The following is a 17,015-nucleotide window of genomic DNA, read 5'->3' as shown; positions in this document are numbered from 1 at the left end:
AATCTCTTAGAGCAGTGCTTAGCATATAATAAACAATCAGTAAAGACTGGGTGTCAGCTTTTATTACAGTAATAAAATTGAATTTTTATTCTAATTGGCCTTGTCTTCAAAGTCAGTTAGAGTTTTACTTTATTCTTCCAATTTTATGGAAACAACAGCAAATCTACCTGAGTTTTTGCAAACAAACCAGTGGAGCAATAGTCAAAATAACCAATAAAACCTACACCAGCAATAATAGAACCTGCAAAAGAGATCACTTTCCCTCTTGGGGCTGTTGGCCAGCGTTACGGTCCTTAAGAAGTCACATTGGATTTGTCTTGCAGGTAATTTTTTCCCCCAACCTGGAAACTTCATTTTGATTCTTTTAAAATGTTATCGTTAAGTCTATTTTGTACTTTTATGCATCATAAAAACACAAATCCCATTTCTCCTTGTGCCAAAGCTTTATTTCAGCCTCATCGTAGTAGAATTTAAACCCTCTCAGATCGTTCTGATAGGCTAGGTTTTGCTGATAATATTCTGCAAGTCAAGAGGTCATTAACAGGAGATCTGATTGGAAACAATCAGCAAATGGTTACTGAACCTCTGTTTGATAACCCAGCATTGTCCAAAAAAAAAAAAAAAAAAAAAAAGAAGGAAGAAAGGAAAAAAAAGTAGAAAATGTTGACATGCTTTCAAGAAGTCTCAATCCAAATGAGAAATGAGGACCCACCAAGGGAAAACTTTGAGAAGATGCTAGTTGTGCATAAGTGGTCAGTGACAGAGAAGCCACTGTCGCATTTCAGTAGAAAAAGTCTTCAGGAGAAGATGTGTGAACAAGGGAGGTGCGGTTGTAAGAAATCTTGTCATATTGACTCTTCAGTGGAAAAGAAAGAACATCTTCCCATGAGAAAACCAAAGACGGGGTTTGTTGAAAGCCAGTGAGTCCAGTCTGAACACGGTTAAAGAAGGACGGCAGGGAGGCCAGAAATGAATGTGAGTCCTCTGAAAAAAGGAAGAAAAACTTTGAACACCCTGGAGAACGGGAAAATTGCTCCCTCATGTCCTGCTGACGCTGGACGGCTTTGGATCAGAGTCAACAAATGTACCTCTTCAGCGAGAAATTACACGTTTCTGTGTCATTCTTCTCCCTGGATTTGCAGCCAGTCTTTTTCTATCTCTTTTAAAAATGGCGTTTCCCTTTCCACGGGCTCGACCTCTTGGGCAGCCCCAAGCGAAGAGCCCATCCCTCTTTCATTGGCTCCTTAATAGAGTTCACATAGTACTTTCCACTTTTCCAGTTATATTTCAGGAACAAACCTCCCGACCCAGGAGCCTGAAGTCATATTTCAGACCAGCACATCTGGCTCCGTGCGAGAACCCTTAGCCTGGTGTTCGGTTAACACCACTGGGTTATCACTGGGGTGCGTGTGAGCGATGCCATCGTGCAACGTACTGCAGTTCCGCAGAATGTACCCGGGCTCGTTGCCAGGCTGTACGGAATAACATCCTCTGGAGAGCTCTAGTTTGTGGTGGCAAAGGTCATTTCTTTGGTATTACACGTATTCAGGGACTATGGGGCTTGGGCAGAGTTGTTTGGCATGGGCCTCGCTCTGATGAAAATATTTGAATTTTAGGAGTCAAAATGAGATTATAAATACAGGCAGAGATGCACTGACAGTAAAACGAAATAACTCTTGTACAGCTTTCAACTTGAGTCCCACGTGTGAGATCGCGTGTCCTGGGCACTGTTTTTCTTTTTTTTAGAATCATGAACTGAATTATTCCATCATAGGTCACTGATATCTGTAGTGTAACATTAAGAACAGAATTAAATCTATACATTTCTGAGTGAAGGGTTGCCGTCATGGAAACCGTGGTTGCTGTGACATTGTGCAGTTTATTCCAAATTCTAAAAAACATCTCCTGCCATAAATACTGACATTTTACACCAGTGAAAAGTACTTCCCTTGGTATATCTGTCATGCTCACAGAATTAAATCATTGAAAGTTTTACATAAGAGAAAGCCTTTCACTATTAAGGTAGATATAGTGTCATTTTTCTAACCCTACTTTGAGATTTCTGGTTTTTGTTTCTGTTTGTTTGTTTGTTTGTTTTCTCAATATATAAAAGCTCCCGGTAATGAAATTGGCTTTGAACCTTGATGGATTCTGCCTGAAACAGTGTGGCTGGTGGTTTTGTGCTGAGAAGTTTTTTTTTTTTCCCTCTCTAGGGGGACCCCGGACAGCCTGGGAACCCTGGCTACCCTGGACAACCCGGTCAAGATGGTAAGCCTGTGAGTACTGAAAGCTTAGTCATCTCCAGTCCTGGGATCACAGTGTCAAAATAAAATTGCACTGGGTGAAGCTGAACGGGCAAGGAAGACTTTATTCAGTACTATTGTAATAGGGGAGAGAGCCAACTCCATTCAGCTGAAACAGAGGAGGGAGGGGCTGGAGTGCTGGGCTGAGCTGGGAGAAGCGTCCTGGAGGGCTTCAGGGGGGAGGGCTGGTCAGTGAGATGGAGCAAATGGAGTTATTCCTGAGCGTGGCAAGTGCCTCCCTTTCCTCTGCAGGTAGGCCACCTGCGTTCGCTAAGTGGCACCTGTCAAGGCTAGGCTCCACCCCCTCACGGAGACGCGGGCACCTGGGGGCTGTTTTCCTAACGGTTACACTTCAGATAGATGGCTCCCGGGTCCTGGAGAAAGCCTTGGGCTGGAAAACTGGCAAGAAGCTTTTAAAAAGATTCACATCTCAAAGGGGGCAGAGAAAGAACAAATTTTCTAAAGTAAATGCTCCAAGAAAAAGGGAGATTAGGGGCCTAGAGGCAGGAAGAAGGCTGTCTAAAGTTTACTCAGGCTGAGGACATCGTGCGGGCCAACCTGGGTGGTAGAATTAGTGTTCGAGTTGCCTTTTAGGTATCTTAAAAATTGCATACATCTTGGGTACATTTAAAAAAATTGGAGGGTATAGCACAGTGGTAGATGTGTGCGTAGCAAGCACGAAGTCCTGGGTTCAATCCCCAGAACCTCCATTTAAATAAATAAATAAATAAATAAATAAATAAATAAATAAATAAATAAATAAATAAATAAATAAATAAATAAATAAATTTGAATTACCTCCCCCTGCCAAAAAAAAAAAAAAAAAGAAAAAAAGAAAAAAAAGTATATGGGGCTAGATGTCAATTATCTCACAATAAAACTGGAAGGAAAAAAATTTTTTTTAATTGTCCAGCCAGTATTCTCAGTATCAATGAATAGTGAGCTCAGAAATCCTTTTATTTATTTATTTTTCCCCTTCCTGACTTGAAGTCTTCAAGCTAAAAGTCTTTTTAAAGGGGCTCTTAGTTACCTAAGAATATATGTACTGGTGTTATAATCAGACTTAAAAAGATCTCCTCTAAGGTTCAAGAGAACTTCAGGGATATTTATGAATTAAGGAAACATAAAGCAAAACCATTTGAAAGCAATTTAGGCAAATATTTACCGGTAAGTTATCTGTCAGCATGTTTATCACAGTAACTAAACATTAGGAATTAGCTTTTAGAATATTTAATAATTGTCACCAAGAAAACAAAAAAAAAACCCCGATATCTCCTAAGAGACTTTATCATGAGACATCAACTCTTGCCGTGAAGAATAGGGCGATATATACTGTGAGTCAGCAATTTTCAAGGCATGGAAGAACCACAGGCCTAATGTTAAACCACCAATACCCCAACCATCAGGGCAGAAGAAGAGCTTGCTAAGTCCCTGAGAGAGGTTTGCTGACATATTTAATTCAGAAATACAGCCAAATTTTGAAGTAGCGATGTACGGGCATCTTGTACAACGGGCTGCGTGGAAAAGGGATTAAATAGACAAGTGAGCCTCTCTAGAGAGAGGGTCAAAGAAAGGATCTGAAGGTGACAGACTGGGTGACCAGCTGGGGCTGCGGAGAGCGGAGGAGCCCCTGGGAGGTGGGCCAGTCCTGCTGGACCCACCCACTGGGATTGTTAGCAGGCAGGGGAGCCCCCTAAAAGGGGGAGAACCCCAAAGAGTGGGTTCCTGTCTTCTGGCTGTGAAAGAATTCACAGTGGAGACAAAGGGGCAGGGTGAAAACTGTTTTATTGCCCAGAAAAGGAAAAGATGCTTGAGTGGGGGAGCCTTAAGCCCAGGCGGCTTGATGTCAGAACTCCCGCTCTTGGGGTCTTCGCAGGGTCTTTCTGTCTGTCTTCTTTGGTGTTTCTTGTCCTCTTTCCATGGGCTTCTCTTTTCTGCTTGGTTTCTAGCTCGTTTTGCTCTGTGGTGCAAACACACCGCAGAAACAAGATCAGGTAACTTGGGACCTTCCAACACGGTAGTCAGGCCAAAATTAGGAAACGAGGGACCCCCAGGCAACGTGGTCAAGCTAATGCAACATGGTCAAGCTAGCTCGAGCAGGCGAGACCCTTAAACTAGGTGGTGCTGTAGGTTAGATGTAGCCAGGGCTTTGTAGACCTTCAGGGTGGCTTTTTCCATGACTCAAGCAAAAGTGTCACCTAAGGCCAACTCGAAGTTAATTTTAAACCTTTAAAGAAGTCTCTAGGCAACAGGTCCTGGTTCCGGTTCCCTGGCTCCCTGCCTCCTTCAGGATGGCTGCCGTGTGGGGGCTTGGGGAGAGGAAGCGACTTGAACTGGCTTACTGCTAGGAAGAGAAATAGGAATGTTCTGTGGAGAGCAGGTCATACAGGGCGAGAGTGGGAACAGGAGACCAGAGACCACGGAGGAGGTTAGTTCAAGATTCTGAGTGAAAAGAAAGACTGGCCTGGACCAGGGTGATGTGGCGGAAGGGAAGAGAAGTGATCAGATTCTGGCTGATTTCTTTTTTAAAACTTTTTTTAGAGGGGAGGTAATTTAGGTTTATTTATGTATTTTTTTTAGAGGAGGTACTGGGGATTGAACCCAGGACCTTGTGCTTGCTAAGCATGCGCTCTACCACTGAGCTATACCCTCCCACCTTGGATGATTTCTTAATGTAAAGAGGGGCAGAATCTCCATCAAATGAAATGTGAGAAGAGTCAAGGGAGCCTCAGAGGATCTGAGCTTGAGCAGCGGGGTGAGTGGTGGTACCATTTCCTGAGCTGGCAACACTGGGGGAGACGGAAGTTTTGCGGGGGAAATTGAGCATGCATTTGTGGACCTGCCGAAGGCGTCTCCGAGGATAGTAGAGGCCGGCATCTTGAGTCAGGAATGTGTTGGAGAATGACAGCACACGGGCTGGACCCTAGCACATAGGTGGATCTAAACCCACCTGGGCTGAGGCGATCATTCAGGAAGGAAGCACGGAGAACTGGAGAAGAGAAGAGGGCAGGGGACTGAGCGCTGGGCTCTCTTACATGGGAAAAACAGGAGAGGGATCCAGCCAAGGAAGCTGGGAAAGAACTCTCAGTGGAGAAGGAGGAACACGGAGAGTGAGGCATCCCAGAAGCCAAGGAAGGAACGCATCTGAAGGAGGGAGTGATCCATTGTGTCACTCACTGCTGCTGTGAGGTTGATAAAAATGAGTTCTATGCCTAGCCCGCTTTTGGATTTGCTTTATAGAATTAATTGAGGACCTTGGTAAATGGGGTTTTGAGGAGACGCTGGATTGAAATGGGTTCAGGAAAGAGTGGGAGATAACAGTGACAGTGACTATAGATGCTTCTGAGGGATGTAGCAGGAAACAGAAATGGAGCAGTAGCGTGGGGAAGATGAAGGTCTTTTTTTTTAAGATAGGAGATGTTATCAGCATCATAAAAAATATGATGATGAAAATGAGGCAGAAGGGGACAACTGGATGATTTGGGAGCAAAGGGATATTTGCAGGAAGAAAATCCTTTGGTAGGTGAGAGGGCACTGGTTCCAGCCACAAGAGGGAAAGTGTGGACTGGATAAGGGCATGGGTAGGCCAACCTTTATATGGGGTGCTGCTCAAGGCAGTAAGTTTGGAAGTAGCGAGGTAGTGTGTTTGCAGGGAGGAGGGGGAGAAGTCTATCATGAGACGGCTTCTGTTTGGATTGAATGAAATGCATAGATTCCAAACCCAGCATCTCCCCTTTGCCTTCCTCCTCAACTCCCATGATGGGCCAGCTCTTGCCTTGTAGTTCCTCTTATGACCCATCCCTTTATCGCGACAGCCACAAATGTCATGTGATGGTGCATTTCCTCGATGCAACGCCTCACTCCCGCTGAAGACACGGCCCCGGGGACTGGGGGGGGGTTCTGCCCTAATCACACTGAGGGGGATGAGTTTTATGAAGGTAGTAGCCTTGTCTGCCTGGAGACCCGTGCCACGGGATACGGAACACTTGGCCTGAAATGTCATCTGCTGGTACCTCTTAACGTCACTGAGACCCTCTGAGAGCGCTGCCAGGTTACTTAGGGTTTTGTTTTCTTCATGGTGAAAAGTCCTGGGCAGTATTGAGAGCTGAGTGCCTTCCAGAGGCTATCAGCTCTGGTTGGACCTTTTTTGCCATGAATGTAGTACTGGAAATTAGTTATAATCAGCCCAAGGCAAAATCATACACATTACTCTATGACTCTTATTTGAGCTATCATTGACTTATTGTCTCATCTCATCCAGTACATCTATATTTGTGTTTTTGTGTGTGTGTATATACAAATATGGCCCTTTGGTATCTACTGATTTATTTAAATTGTTTAAATCTTTATTTTATTTTTTAAGATTTATTAAAAATCTTCTAATGGGTATATAGTTGACTTACATTGTTTCAGGTGTACAGCAGGGTGATTCACTTACACATATGTAGCATCGATTTAGATGTTAGATGGTATTGGGGTATCTGATGTCAGAGGAAGACCTAACCAACTGTAGTTGACAGAATAATGTCACATCCTCATCTCCAAGATCTGTGAATATGTTACCTTTCAGGGCAAAGGGACATTGACATGCAGATCTTTTCCTGGTTAAATTGAGTGGCCTGGTGTAATCACAGTCCGAGGAGGAGACGCAATGATGGAAACAGAGATGGGAGTGAGGCTGCCATGAGCCAAGGAATGCAGGCAGCCTCCTTTCCAAAGCTGCAAAAGGGTAGGAGGAGATTCTCCCCGAGAGCCTCTGGAAGGAACACAGCCCCAGAAACACCAAGAGTTTAGCCCCCTATACCTATTTTGGACTTCCGACCTCCAGAACCAGAAGTAGGTGCTGTGTTAAGCCTCTGAGTCTGGGGTCATTTGTTACAGCAGCAACGGGAAACTGATACACAGCTCCTAACCCAGTTTACCCAATGGGATGACTTTTTTCTTAAATATCTCCCTTCCCCCGTGTTTTTTTCCCCTCTGCAGGAGATAGGAGGTTGGGTGGCCAGGCAGGAAGAGAAAGTCAACCTGGGAGCCAGAACAGCTGAGGGTCATTAGCGTGTGTCCAGGGCCAGCGCACAGTAGGGGTGGGAAGGTGTGGGCAGAGCCTCTGGCTGGTGATTGAAGCCATCTGGCCAAGGGAACTTGGCCGAACAATTTGAAGGGAATTCTGCTTTGTTTGGATTTGGTTCTGTGCAACCCCCCCTCAGTAAGCAATCTGGATCTTTTTCACGTTATAACCCGGCCAAGTCAACTGAAGCTTTAAATAGGAAATTATTCCACCCTGGAGAAATACTCATTTTCATAAGGAAAATGCCTTCAACCCAAATTAAACAGCTCTTTTTCAAACGCTTCCACTGCTTTTTAATTTCTCTATCAGTGAAATAACTTCTGTCAGCTCAGTGTCCAAGCTTATGACTGTTTTATTCTTTTATCCTGATAAAAAGAGGGGCAGAGGAACTATATATCTGTCCTGCTCAATAATTCAGAGTAGCACACCTATTTAAGGCCTCGTGCTGCTGTGACACTGATTTTTTTAAAGAAGGCCATTTACTGAAACATAATAGGGCTATTTTATGATTTGGTAGAAGTTCATGTTTTCATGGTGCTCATTCCTTGTCTTTTTTCGGTCATTGTTAGTTACTTTTTGAGAAGGGGACGACTTTGCTGAAACCAGAGCCCAGCTAGTTGCTGGAAAGATCTGGGGCTGTGTCACCCTCTGCTTTGCTGTTAAAGGTTGCCTTGCTTTCATAGGCCTCAGGTTTCTCATCTGGAAAATAAGAAGACGGTGCCAGATGAGGCCAACGCCGATTTTTCTAAGATTTCAGGAAAGCCATCGTATTTGCGAAGAAGGCAGGCTGACCTGGACCGAGCTGTGGAATTCTGGAGGGGATTTTCCATACTGGCCTTAAGAAGGGGCTTAGGAAGACTGGCCAGCAGTGATGCCAACAGCCAAAAGAGTGGATGGGTCAACAGTCACGCCAGTGATGCAGTGCCCCCTGCCCCCAGGGCGCCTCCGAGTGGTCTAGAGATTCCAGAAGGGGCCAGCTGTCTCCGGAGGAGTAAACCCTACAGGAGTGGTAGTCAGCACGGATGGGGAGTATCAGTCAGAGGAGGAGATGCAAAGATGGAAATGATGGTCAAAGTTACATGAGCTTCTCAGGTGAAAAGAGGATGGGGCAGGTGCTCGGAGGGGAAGGTGTGAGGTAGGAGGGAGGTGGGCGGGGACCCCCCAGAGCTCTCTACGACCTTGTGATGGCTTGACTTTGACTTTCCATTGAGGGGACCTCGGGAGCCTCCTGAGAGGGTCTTAAATAAAGGAATGATGTGATGTAACTTATTTTTAAAGGAAATCACTCCGACTTCTGAGTTGAAAGACTTCTGAGTTGAAAATAGATTTTAGGGCGATAAGGACCAAAGCAAGGGGGCTCTTGAAATAATCTAGGAATGAGATAATGGTGACTAGCGTCAGGATGGTGGGAGTGAGGTGAAGGGAACCTCTTATGTTCCAGGGATATTTGGAAGGTAGAGCCGACAGGATTTGCTGATGTAGAGGGTGGGTTGGATGTGAGTCTGAGACGGAGAAGTCAAGGGTGACTCCAATGAGACATGGAAGGATGGGGTCGAGAAAAATTGGGCAGGGGAGTCAGGAGGATGCTTTTGGATGTATCAGGGTTTTATGTTAGACATTCAGGTAGATATTTTAAGTGAGAGGCTGAATATAGAAGTCTGGCATTCAGAGGGAGTTCTCTTTTTGTGAACTGTCCTTTCTTGGCCTCCACCTGCTTTCTGTTGATGTCATGGTATTTTGAGTATCGATTAATGGGCTTCTTACACTCCAAGATAATCTATCCTTTGATATATATGTCGGAAATGTCCTATGTCTTTATTTGGTTTAGACATTTGTTTTTAAATTTTAGAAATGTTAAAAATTCCCCACAATCAAATATTTCTCTTTTTATTTCTTCTAGGATTCTTTTTTTTTTTTTTTTTAAGCATTAGATGGTCTACTATATGCTCATTTACTTGATATGATTTTTAAGAATTTTAAAGTCTTGATTTCATTTCTGGAATTTATTTTGGCCTTTAGGGTGACACAAAGATCCAAAAAGATTTGGCCAACTGGGAGGATGGCTACTCTAACGGAGTGAAATTGAATTCTACCAGAAGACTGGTCTGGGAGATGGGACTTACATGTAACCTCGTTAAAAGAGGAATTAGCATACGTAATGGGCAGCCTGAAAGAATAATGCAAATTTTGGCAACTGTTAGTAAAATAATGATGTCTGTATTAAGAAAAATTACAGTTCTGCTTTTGGAGTGTTGGATTCGGTTTAGGATTCTATGCTTTGAGGGTATATAGGATCTGGAATTCATTCAGAAGAGGGAAGTGCTCAGAAGATGGTCCGTGCAGGGAGGAGTTCAGTAGCTTGGGGTGTAATCTATGCAAGGATGCTGTTCTAGAATTCTCAAATCCTCAAGAATGGTGGTGCAGAAAGGGCGGAAAGGGCTAAAAACTAGCACTCAGTCCTGCTGAGTAAGCTTGACAGGGGCCAGTTGCTAATAACAGAACAATAGGACCCACACACGAGACACGCTTTTTGTGTTTTCCTCTTTTCAGACACTTCAGTGAATATGGTACCAATTGTGGACCCGATGGCTTAAGAGCTGTGGGGAATTTGGGGCTGACTGCCATGGAGATGAAGGATTTGGAAAATGGGATACATTAGAATAAAAGCCAAAGGAATGACTATTATGTAGCTTGGAAAAGAGATTTACAAGAAGCGGTCCGATTATGAAGTGTATGAAACATCCTTCTAGAGAGAACAGTTTCTACCTGAAACTCCTACTTCTCCTCAGTCTGGGTTCCTTATCCGAGATGTTCGTTGTCTCACTGTCTCCCACTGCCATTAAACACACACACAGACAGACGCAGACACACACACACACACACAAACACACACACACACACACACACACACACACACAGACCCACACACAAAACTCCAATGAGAGTGTCACTGATGAACCAAAATGTGGCCCCTTTGCCTCAAACGAAGTATCCACCGCTTGGCCAGTTCACCTTCTTTCTCGCTAATAAAATGATTTTGCCCCACTGTAGGCTGATGCAAGTATTCTGAGGAAATTTAGGGGAGGCTGGACTGTTATGATGCTGGATAGGTTAGGTGTATTCAATGCATTTTCAACTTAACGATATTTTCAACCTAAGATGGATTTTTTTCTGGACGCAGCCCCATTATAAGTCGAAGAAGATCTCTATAGTAAATAGAGTTTGCTTTAATTTGAAGTAGAAATTCTGTTTTTTTATTCCACAGAAACATATACCTTCTCATTGTCAAATAGAAATATTAGTCCATGAAAACATTTTTAGACGTTTGTGCTACTTCATATTTTGCAACCAGTTCAACTGTCTTTTCCTCCAGAGTCTCTCTCGGTCAGTGACATCAGTAGCCAGAAACCTGGACACCATCCCCAAACTCCAGGCTCCTCCCCTTCTGTTACCCATCGTCAGGGCAGACTAAATACCCTTGAAGGGACTCAGGTTCTGCCTCCCATTGTCTCCCCTGCAGAATCTCCCACCTCCTTGCTGTGTTTTTCCTGCCCCCTCTAGTTTCCCCTCCGCAGCACAGCAAGTGAGCTTTTCAAAACTCAAGTCTGACTGTGTGACCCCCTGGTTGAGTGGCTTGGATAAAGATCGAAGTCCTTCATCATCCTCTCAAGCTGAGAGTGTAGCCCCCAGCCGCCCATTTCGGTCCTGTTCTGCAGCCTGCATCTCCGGGGGTGTGGGCACCCTGCCATGACGCAGGGCACAGCGAAGGGCTTCCTCTGATGTGCTGTGTTCCTTTCCTGTTCCTTTGAGCTTGTCCCTTCGGAAAGCTCCCCTGACTGCCTCCCACAGCATCGCAATTCTTTCTTAGATCTTCGCGCAGGTGTAATTTGACATCTGTTCATTTGATCTATGACTCAAGTACTTTGAGCAATCGCTTAAAGCGTATAAACTCCTTGACTCATATTTGGTGGCCAACAAACTGATACACCTGGAAAGACACAGACCTTATGAATATTCCTAGCATATCGTTGTGTAGAGCTGTAACGTCTGCCAATGACTGGAAAAATCCACTGTGGACGTTAAAACCATACACTTGATTTCGGTTACCTAGCTACCCTGGCTGGGTACCTAAGAGAATGTGTTGGAATTCTGGGAAACATTGACGACAATTATGTAATAATTGAATAAACTTTAAATCACATTCTTACATTTTAAAAAGAAGAGTGACATCCAAAATGATTTCTCTAGATTTCATTCTCATTTTTAAGTTGAGAGAATTTAAAGGAAATGAAATACTCTAGCCTCACTACTTAAAAAAAGGATACGTTTAGATTGGCAGCATATTCTATGGTACAATGAGAATTAGGCTCAAAAGAGATCGTGACCCTTGCACATTCGATGGTTTTCTTAATTTCCTTTTCAAAGCTATACATCTTTCCTGGAGCATCGTAACTTTGAATCATGGAATAAAATAAATTGATTCTGTACTCTTCAACCCTACAATTTGGCAGCGAGAACGTTTTTTCCCCTAAAAAATGACTCATTTACAAAGAGACTTGTGTGAACATGGAAAAGACAGTGTCAGGAATCTTGCAGTCGGGGGTAGGGTGGGTAATTGGACCTGCTAGTAATTGCAAAACGGCGCAATTAACGTTGAGCAGGATTAATCAGTCAACGATCATGGGAAAGTTACAATTCTACAAGAAAACACAGACTTGTATAGTTAGAAAAATAAAAGCTGAGGAAGCTATATAAAAAACGGATCATTTTTCCCGTTTCGGGGCATTTTCTTGTTCTAGTGTACCCTGCTATGAGTCAGCCGATGTTTGATTTCTTGTTCCTCTTGGAAATTGTTCTGTGTTGTAATAGTCCTCCCTATTAACCTTTATTTTCCTGATTTTTATTTCCAAACCTTGTTTTTCTGAATTTCATCCAGTTTCTTCTGGTGATTTGCCCTGGGATCCCCCAGCTTGGATGCGGTTTTGCTTTTTCCTTATTTTGTTACTAATCATGCCTCCTCTAGCTTCTAAAATAACCTTTGAATTTCTTTATACGACTAAGTTTTCAAGAATGCGTCTCATTGTAAGTTAGAAAAACAACAATCTGGTTCTCACACGGTAGGAAGCTATTATTCCTGTACTGCAGTCTTCCAAAGACAAAGCGAACGGGACCATTGGGAAACACATGTATTCAACATGAGATCCGTACGAAGGCTGAGAAGAGGCCACGTCAGGATGTGATGCCCCGACCTGCTATTCCTCACCCACCAACGGTGGCCATGAAGGCTACAGAACAGTGTTCTGCACGAGTGTTCTTGTGCTCCGTGCAACAGTCGCCGAGTGTGAGGGGAAGGAAGGAGCACACGTGTACTGAGTTCCTAACACCTGCCAGACGTTTTCACCTGTGAGTCCGTGCATTTCTTTCCGGAAGTGACGCGGGGATCGTCATCCCGGCTGATGGGGAGAAGCTCAGGCTTCGCTGGGCGGGATGACTCAGCCCAGGTCCCACAGAAAGTGAAGGGAGGAGCGAAGATCCAGCCCATGGTCTTTTCCAATTTCAGAATTCATTGTCTTTCCATTCCACGGTGTGGCCTCCCAGGACTTGGGGATTTGATGACTTTGCCTGAGGTCACGGTATGAGTCAGAGGTGAGCTGGGAACACTGTCTGGGGCATCTCCACGTTGCCTTAACTCACCAGAACGTGATGTGTCCTCTCTCAGAGATGCACACGTGAACTCCTTCGGCGGGGAGCGATGGCATGGCAGCTTTTAATCTTCTACAAAAGATTAGCTCTTTGCAAAATGCCATAAAGCTGATGTGCCATTTGACTTCACTTTTGAAAACCTGTGAAAGAAAACAGTTCATGAAGTGGGAACTTTGCTGATGACTGACCATTCTGATATGTTGCCAGTCTCCGTGGTAACTTTCTTTTGAGGAATTTTATGAACATTCTTTTCCTCTGGGTCTTCAGAATTCTAAATGATTTCAAAGTAGTCTGGCAAATGGACTTCGAATCTGATGAATCATTCTCGAATCAAAAGGTCTGATGCACCATAAAGTGTCTTCTGATGAGGGTGTTTCCACCTGTTCTTTCCACGTACGAGCGATGTAACTGTGGGCAAGTTATTTAACTTTCGGTACCTCAGTTTCCTCATCTGAAGATGGGGATAAGGCAGAACCTACAATAAAGGACGGTCGTGAGGATTAAGGGAATTAGCAAAGGTGATGTACTTAGTCTGGAACATGATAAATAATTATATAAATCAGTGCTACATTGATTTCTGTCAATCACAATGGCATGTCGTAAGTCATGTCAGCCTTTAGACTGTGCACACAGGGCGTTGACCCATCTGAGTGGCGTCATTTATAAGTAAGCTAGCTGTGTGCAGGGATGTGGTGGCAGTGACAATTGAAGTACAATTCTAATCCCCTCTGATTCCAAAGTGGTTGCATGGAAGAGATTCTGTGTTAACTGGAGCGGCCGAGCGAACTGTGTAGATTGACTTTCTTCTTTCTTCTCACCCGTCGTGAGACCATGAACCACATAGTATTACTTGGAGTTTCCATTCGAGACCAGAAGCAGCCCACGTATAATGTGGTTCCTTGGGGAAAGAGGTTGTTCACCCTTGTGTTCGGCGTGGATGGGAGGTGGATTTTTCCAGTGTCTGATTAACACAGAATGTGACAGATGCTCTGTTTGGTGCTAGAAATATAGAGATGATACATGAGCCGTCATCTCAAGGGGGCACATAATTCAGTGACAGAGACAGTGCCAACCCAGACAGCACAGGGTGGGTTTGAAAACTGCAGGTTGTTTTGTATGAAATATGTAATGGTTGGCTATGAGACTTCACAAGTACAATATTTAAAGTTTGGGCAGTTGGATTCAAGAGAAATACTTGAGTTTGAGGAACACTAGAGAAGGCATAATGATCCATTCTATGAACAACCGAATGGGATGTGAAGGGACAGATGGTGGCTGATGATAGAAATTATATAGGCATCCTTCTGGGAGTGGCTGAGCACACTTTACAAAATGAGAAATGTATGCATCAAAGGAGAAAAAGCAATGATGTAAGACCGGTCTCTCTGAGACAACCATTATTATTATTGTGGCTATTATTGTTATTAGAGCTAGCAAAGAGGAGTAAAAGGAATATTTGAAAGTGGGAGTGGAAGACCAGGGAATGGTGATGGCTCTAAAATTGCAGCTAAACATGTAGTGACGAGTGAGTGAATGCCAAGGTCAGTGCAGACACATGGAAAGGAAGCTTCTGGAAGGAAGAATGAAGCTATAATTGGAAACAAGAATTAGACCTGTGTTCGTAACTGTTGACAATAAAAAAGCTGTACCCAAACTGTAGGATCCGAGAAAGATGGGACGTGGATGAGAAAGGTGAATATTTGCAGGGGCCAGGTGGTCCAAGTCAACGTGACATTGACCCGGGGAAACCTACATAAATGTTGAGAGCCTGCAGGTTTGCTCTGGAGTTTAGTTGCTGCGTGCTGAGTAAAGAATGGTTTGCCTGTCTCTGAAAAAAAAGTTGTGCTCTTTTACCAAGGCTCCAGTTTCTGGAGGGATGTGTAGGAAGCAGTGGAGAGGAAGGTGACCCTCACCTCGGCAGAATGCTCAGCCTTGGGAGGTGGGGGGACGTGTCCCAGCCACGGTCCTGGGGTAAACATGAGCAGGTTTCTGAACTGGGCAACCCAAAGGCTGTTCTAGACTTACCCTGAAGAATAACACTCATCAAGATGTAATTTATTCCAGAAGTTAACTCGGATGGTCATTCATCAGGTAGTTTAAAAAAATGTGTTACATTTGTTTAATTCTCCAATCTTACATGTTTTTCTCTTGAATATATTGAATCTATTTCTCATGGGCAGAACATTTCTCTAGGAACTGTGAACAGTGGCCCTGTATTTCCCTCCCACAGCTTTCCTTTTAATGGAAGCATTTCTGGATTTTTTTTTTCTTGAACTAGGGGATATTTCAGACTGAGGGATATGAATTCCTTATGAAGCATTTACTATTTGATATTTTGGTTTTTTAAACAGTCCCCAAGTGAAGTCTTTGTGGAAGAAACGTGAGAGGGAGTGAATTCTGAAATGGGGAGCCCGTTCTTTGTGGATATGATAAAACAGTAATTATTTCTTGTTTACTTTTCTTCAGGGATACCAGGGAATGGCAGGGTCACCCGGTGTTCCAGGAACCCCAGGAATACAAGTATGTGCAGCGTTTATACGTATTTTAGAAGCACCATTTCTAGTGAACCGAAAAAACGTAATTAACAGGATTTTATTTTGTGGTTAATTTAGGGAGCACGAGGACTACCGGGTTACAAAGGAGAACCAGGAAGAGACGGTGAAAAGGTAAATACACACAAACAAAAGTGCAGCCAGTCATTGCAGTCACTCACAGTCGAAGGACACGATCTGGGGCGACACCCACTGAACAGTGCTCACCTTGGTGAGTTCTGAGATGTGGGCTCAGACCTTTGTTGGTGGCCATCGCCCGTCAAGCTCCCGGAAGGCTGTTATCACCAGATCGAAGTGGTTGTCATTAGATGCCCACTGTCAAATGGGACAGGGATTGACATTGCCCTGGTACCATGTTCTCTCTCCATGGTTAAGCCGTATAGGAAGCTCCCCCTTTAAAGGAGAGAGAATTAGGTGAATGGAATGTGTTCCTAGGTTAGCCACTGGGCTAGCCCAAAAGCCACATGTCCTTCGCCACAGTGGGAACCTGTCTCAGCCTTACTGGACTTATTTCTCTCGTAGGGGTTCAGTGGGTTCAGACAACACTCGTATTGCTAACTTCCTTTTTCTACAACTCTGAGATTTGCCAAGCTTCCTATTGAAGTACAATGTTCTGTAAATATGTTCATTATGTCAGTCCCTCCATGTGGATTCAGTCATGAGTACAGGCAGCTGGTCCACCTCCAAGATGCCCAGTTGAATTTACTCGGATCTCCATGGTGATTGGTTAGCTTGATCCGTAAAGCTGGATCTTATTTCTAAATTCTCTGAAGGCATTCTGCTATTTGCTGATTAAAAAAAAAAAAAAAAAAGATGTGAATTTTCTCGCTACTATTCTGGCAAAATTATTACCTTTTTTAGAATAGCGTGCCCAGCACTCACATCTGAGAAACACGGACGTGGACTCCATCCATTGTACGGTTGCTCATGTTGGTTGCAAAAAATTGTAGCAGCTACAGTACCATCTCTGGATGGACCTCTGGCAGATCTCATGATGGCTGGGCTGCTTTTAAGGGTTTTGATCTTGGGCACGCTACTTCATGTGTTTGAATCTCATTTTCTTCATTGAGACAATGGGGATTTCTTTATAGATTTGTGGTAAGGATTAAATGCGGTGATGTATGAAGAATACTTAGTTTGGTCCCTGGTACAGGGTCTTTCTCACGTAAGCTGTTTCTTTAACATCCTCACAAATTGCCTGATTCGAAGGTGGAGGGGGTATATAAGTGTATGTATGTTTGAGTGAATATACTTAGGAATGGATGAATGAATATCTTAATTTACTTTTTTGCCATTACTTGGGTTTTAGAGACCAAAGATAAAAAGGAGGCTTTTTATTTGTCCATCTTAAAAGAGTTGGAGTAAAATATCTTATTTAAAAATAAAGAG

At 43.7% G+C, this 17,015-nt stretch overlaps 1 protein-coding gene across 2 annotated transcripts in view; it reads left to right on the top strand.

The window, feature by feature from the left end:
- Positions 1–17,015, top strand: part of COL21A1 (collagen type XXI alpha 1 chain) — a 113,375-nt gene that overhangs the window by 27,139 nt on the left and 69,221 nt on the right. The window contains exons 9-11 of one of the 2 annotated variants that reach the window (XM_074348948.1): positions 2,214–2,276; positions 15,541–15,594; positions 15,687–15,740. In XM_074348948.1, the coding sequence (XP_074205049.1) occupies positions 2,214–2,276; positions 15,541–15,594; positions 15,687–15,740 (171 nt within the window). The remainder of the gene's footprint in view (positions 1–2,213; positions 2,277–15,540; positions 15,595–15,686; positions 15,741–17,015) is intronic. The other variant, XM_074348947.1, reaches the window with a different exon arrangement.

This window comes from Camelus bactrianus, chromosome 20 (assembly GCF_048773025.1).
Source record: "Camelus bactrianus isolate YW-2024 breed Bactrian camel chromosome 20, ASM4877302v1, whole genome shotgun sequence".
NCBI lineage: Eukaryota > Metazoa > Chordata > Mammalia > Artiodactyla > Camelidae > Camelus > Camelus bactrianus.
The sequence above is the reverse complement of the archived record's forward strand: the minus strand, read 5'-3'. Positions and strand labels throughout refer to the sequence as shown.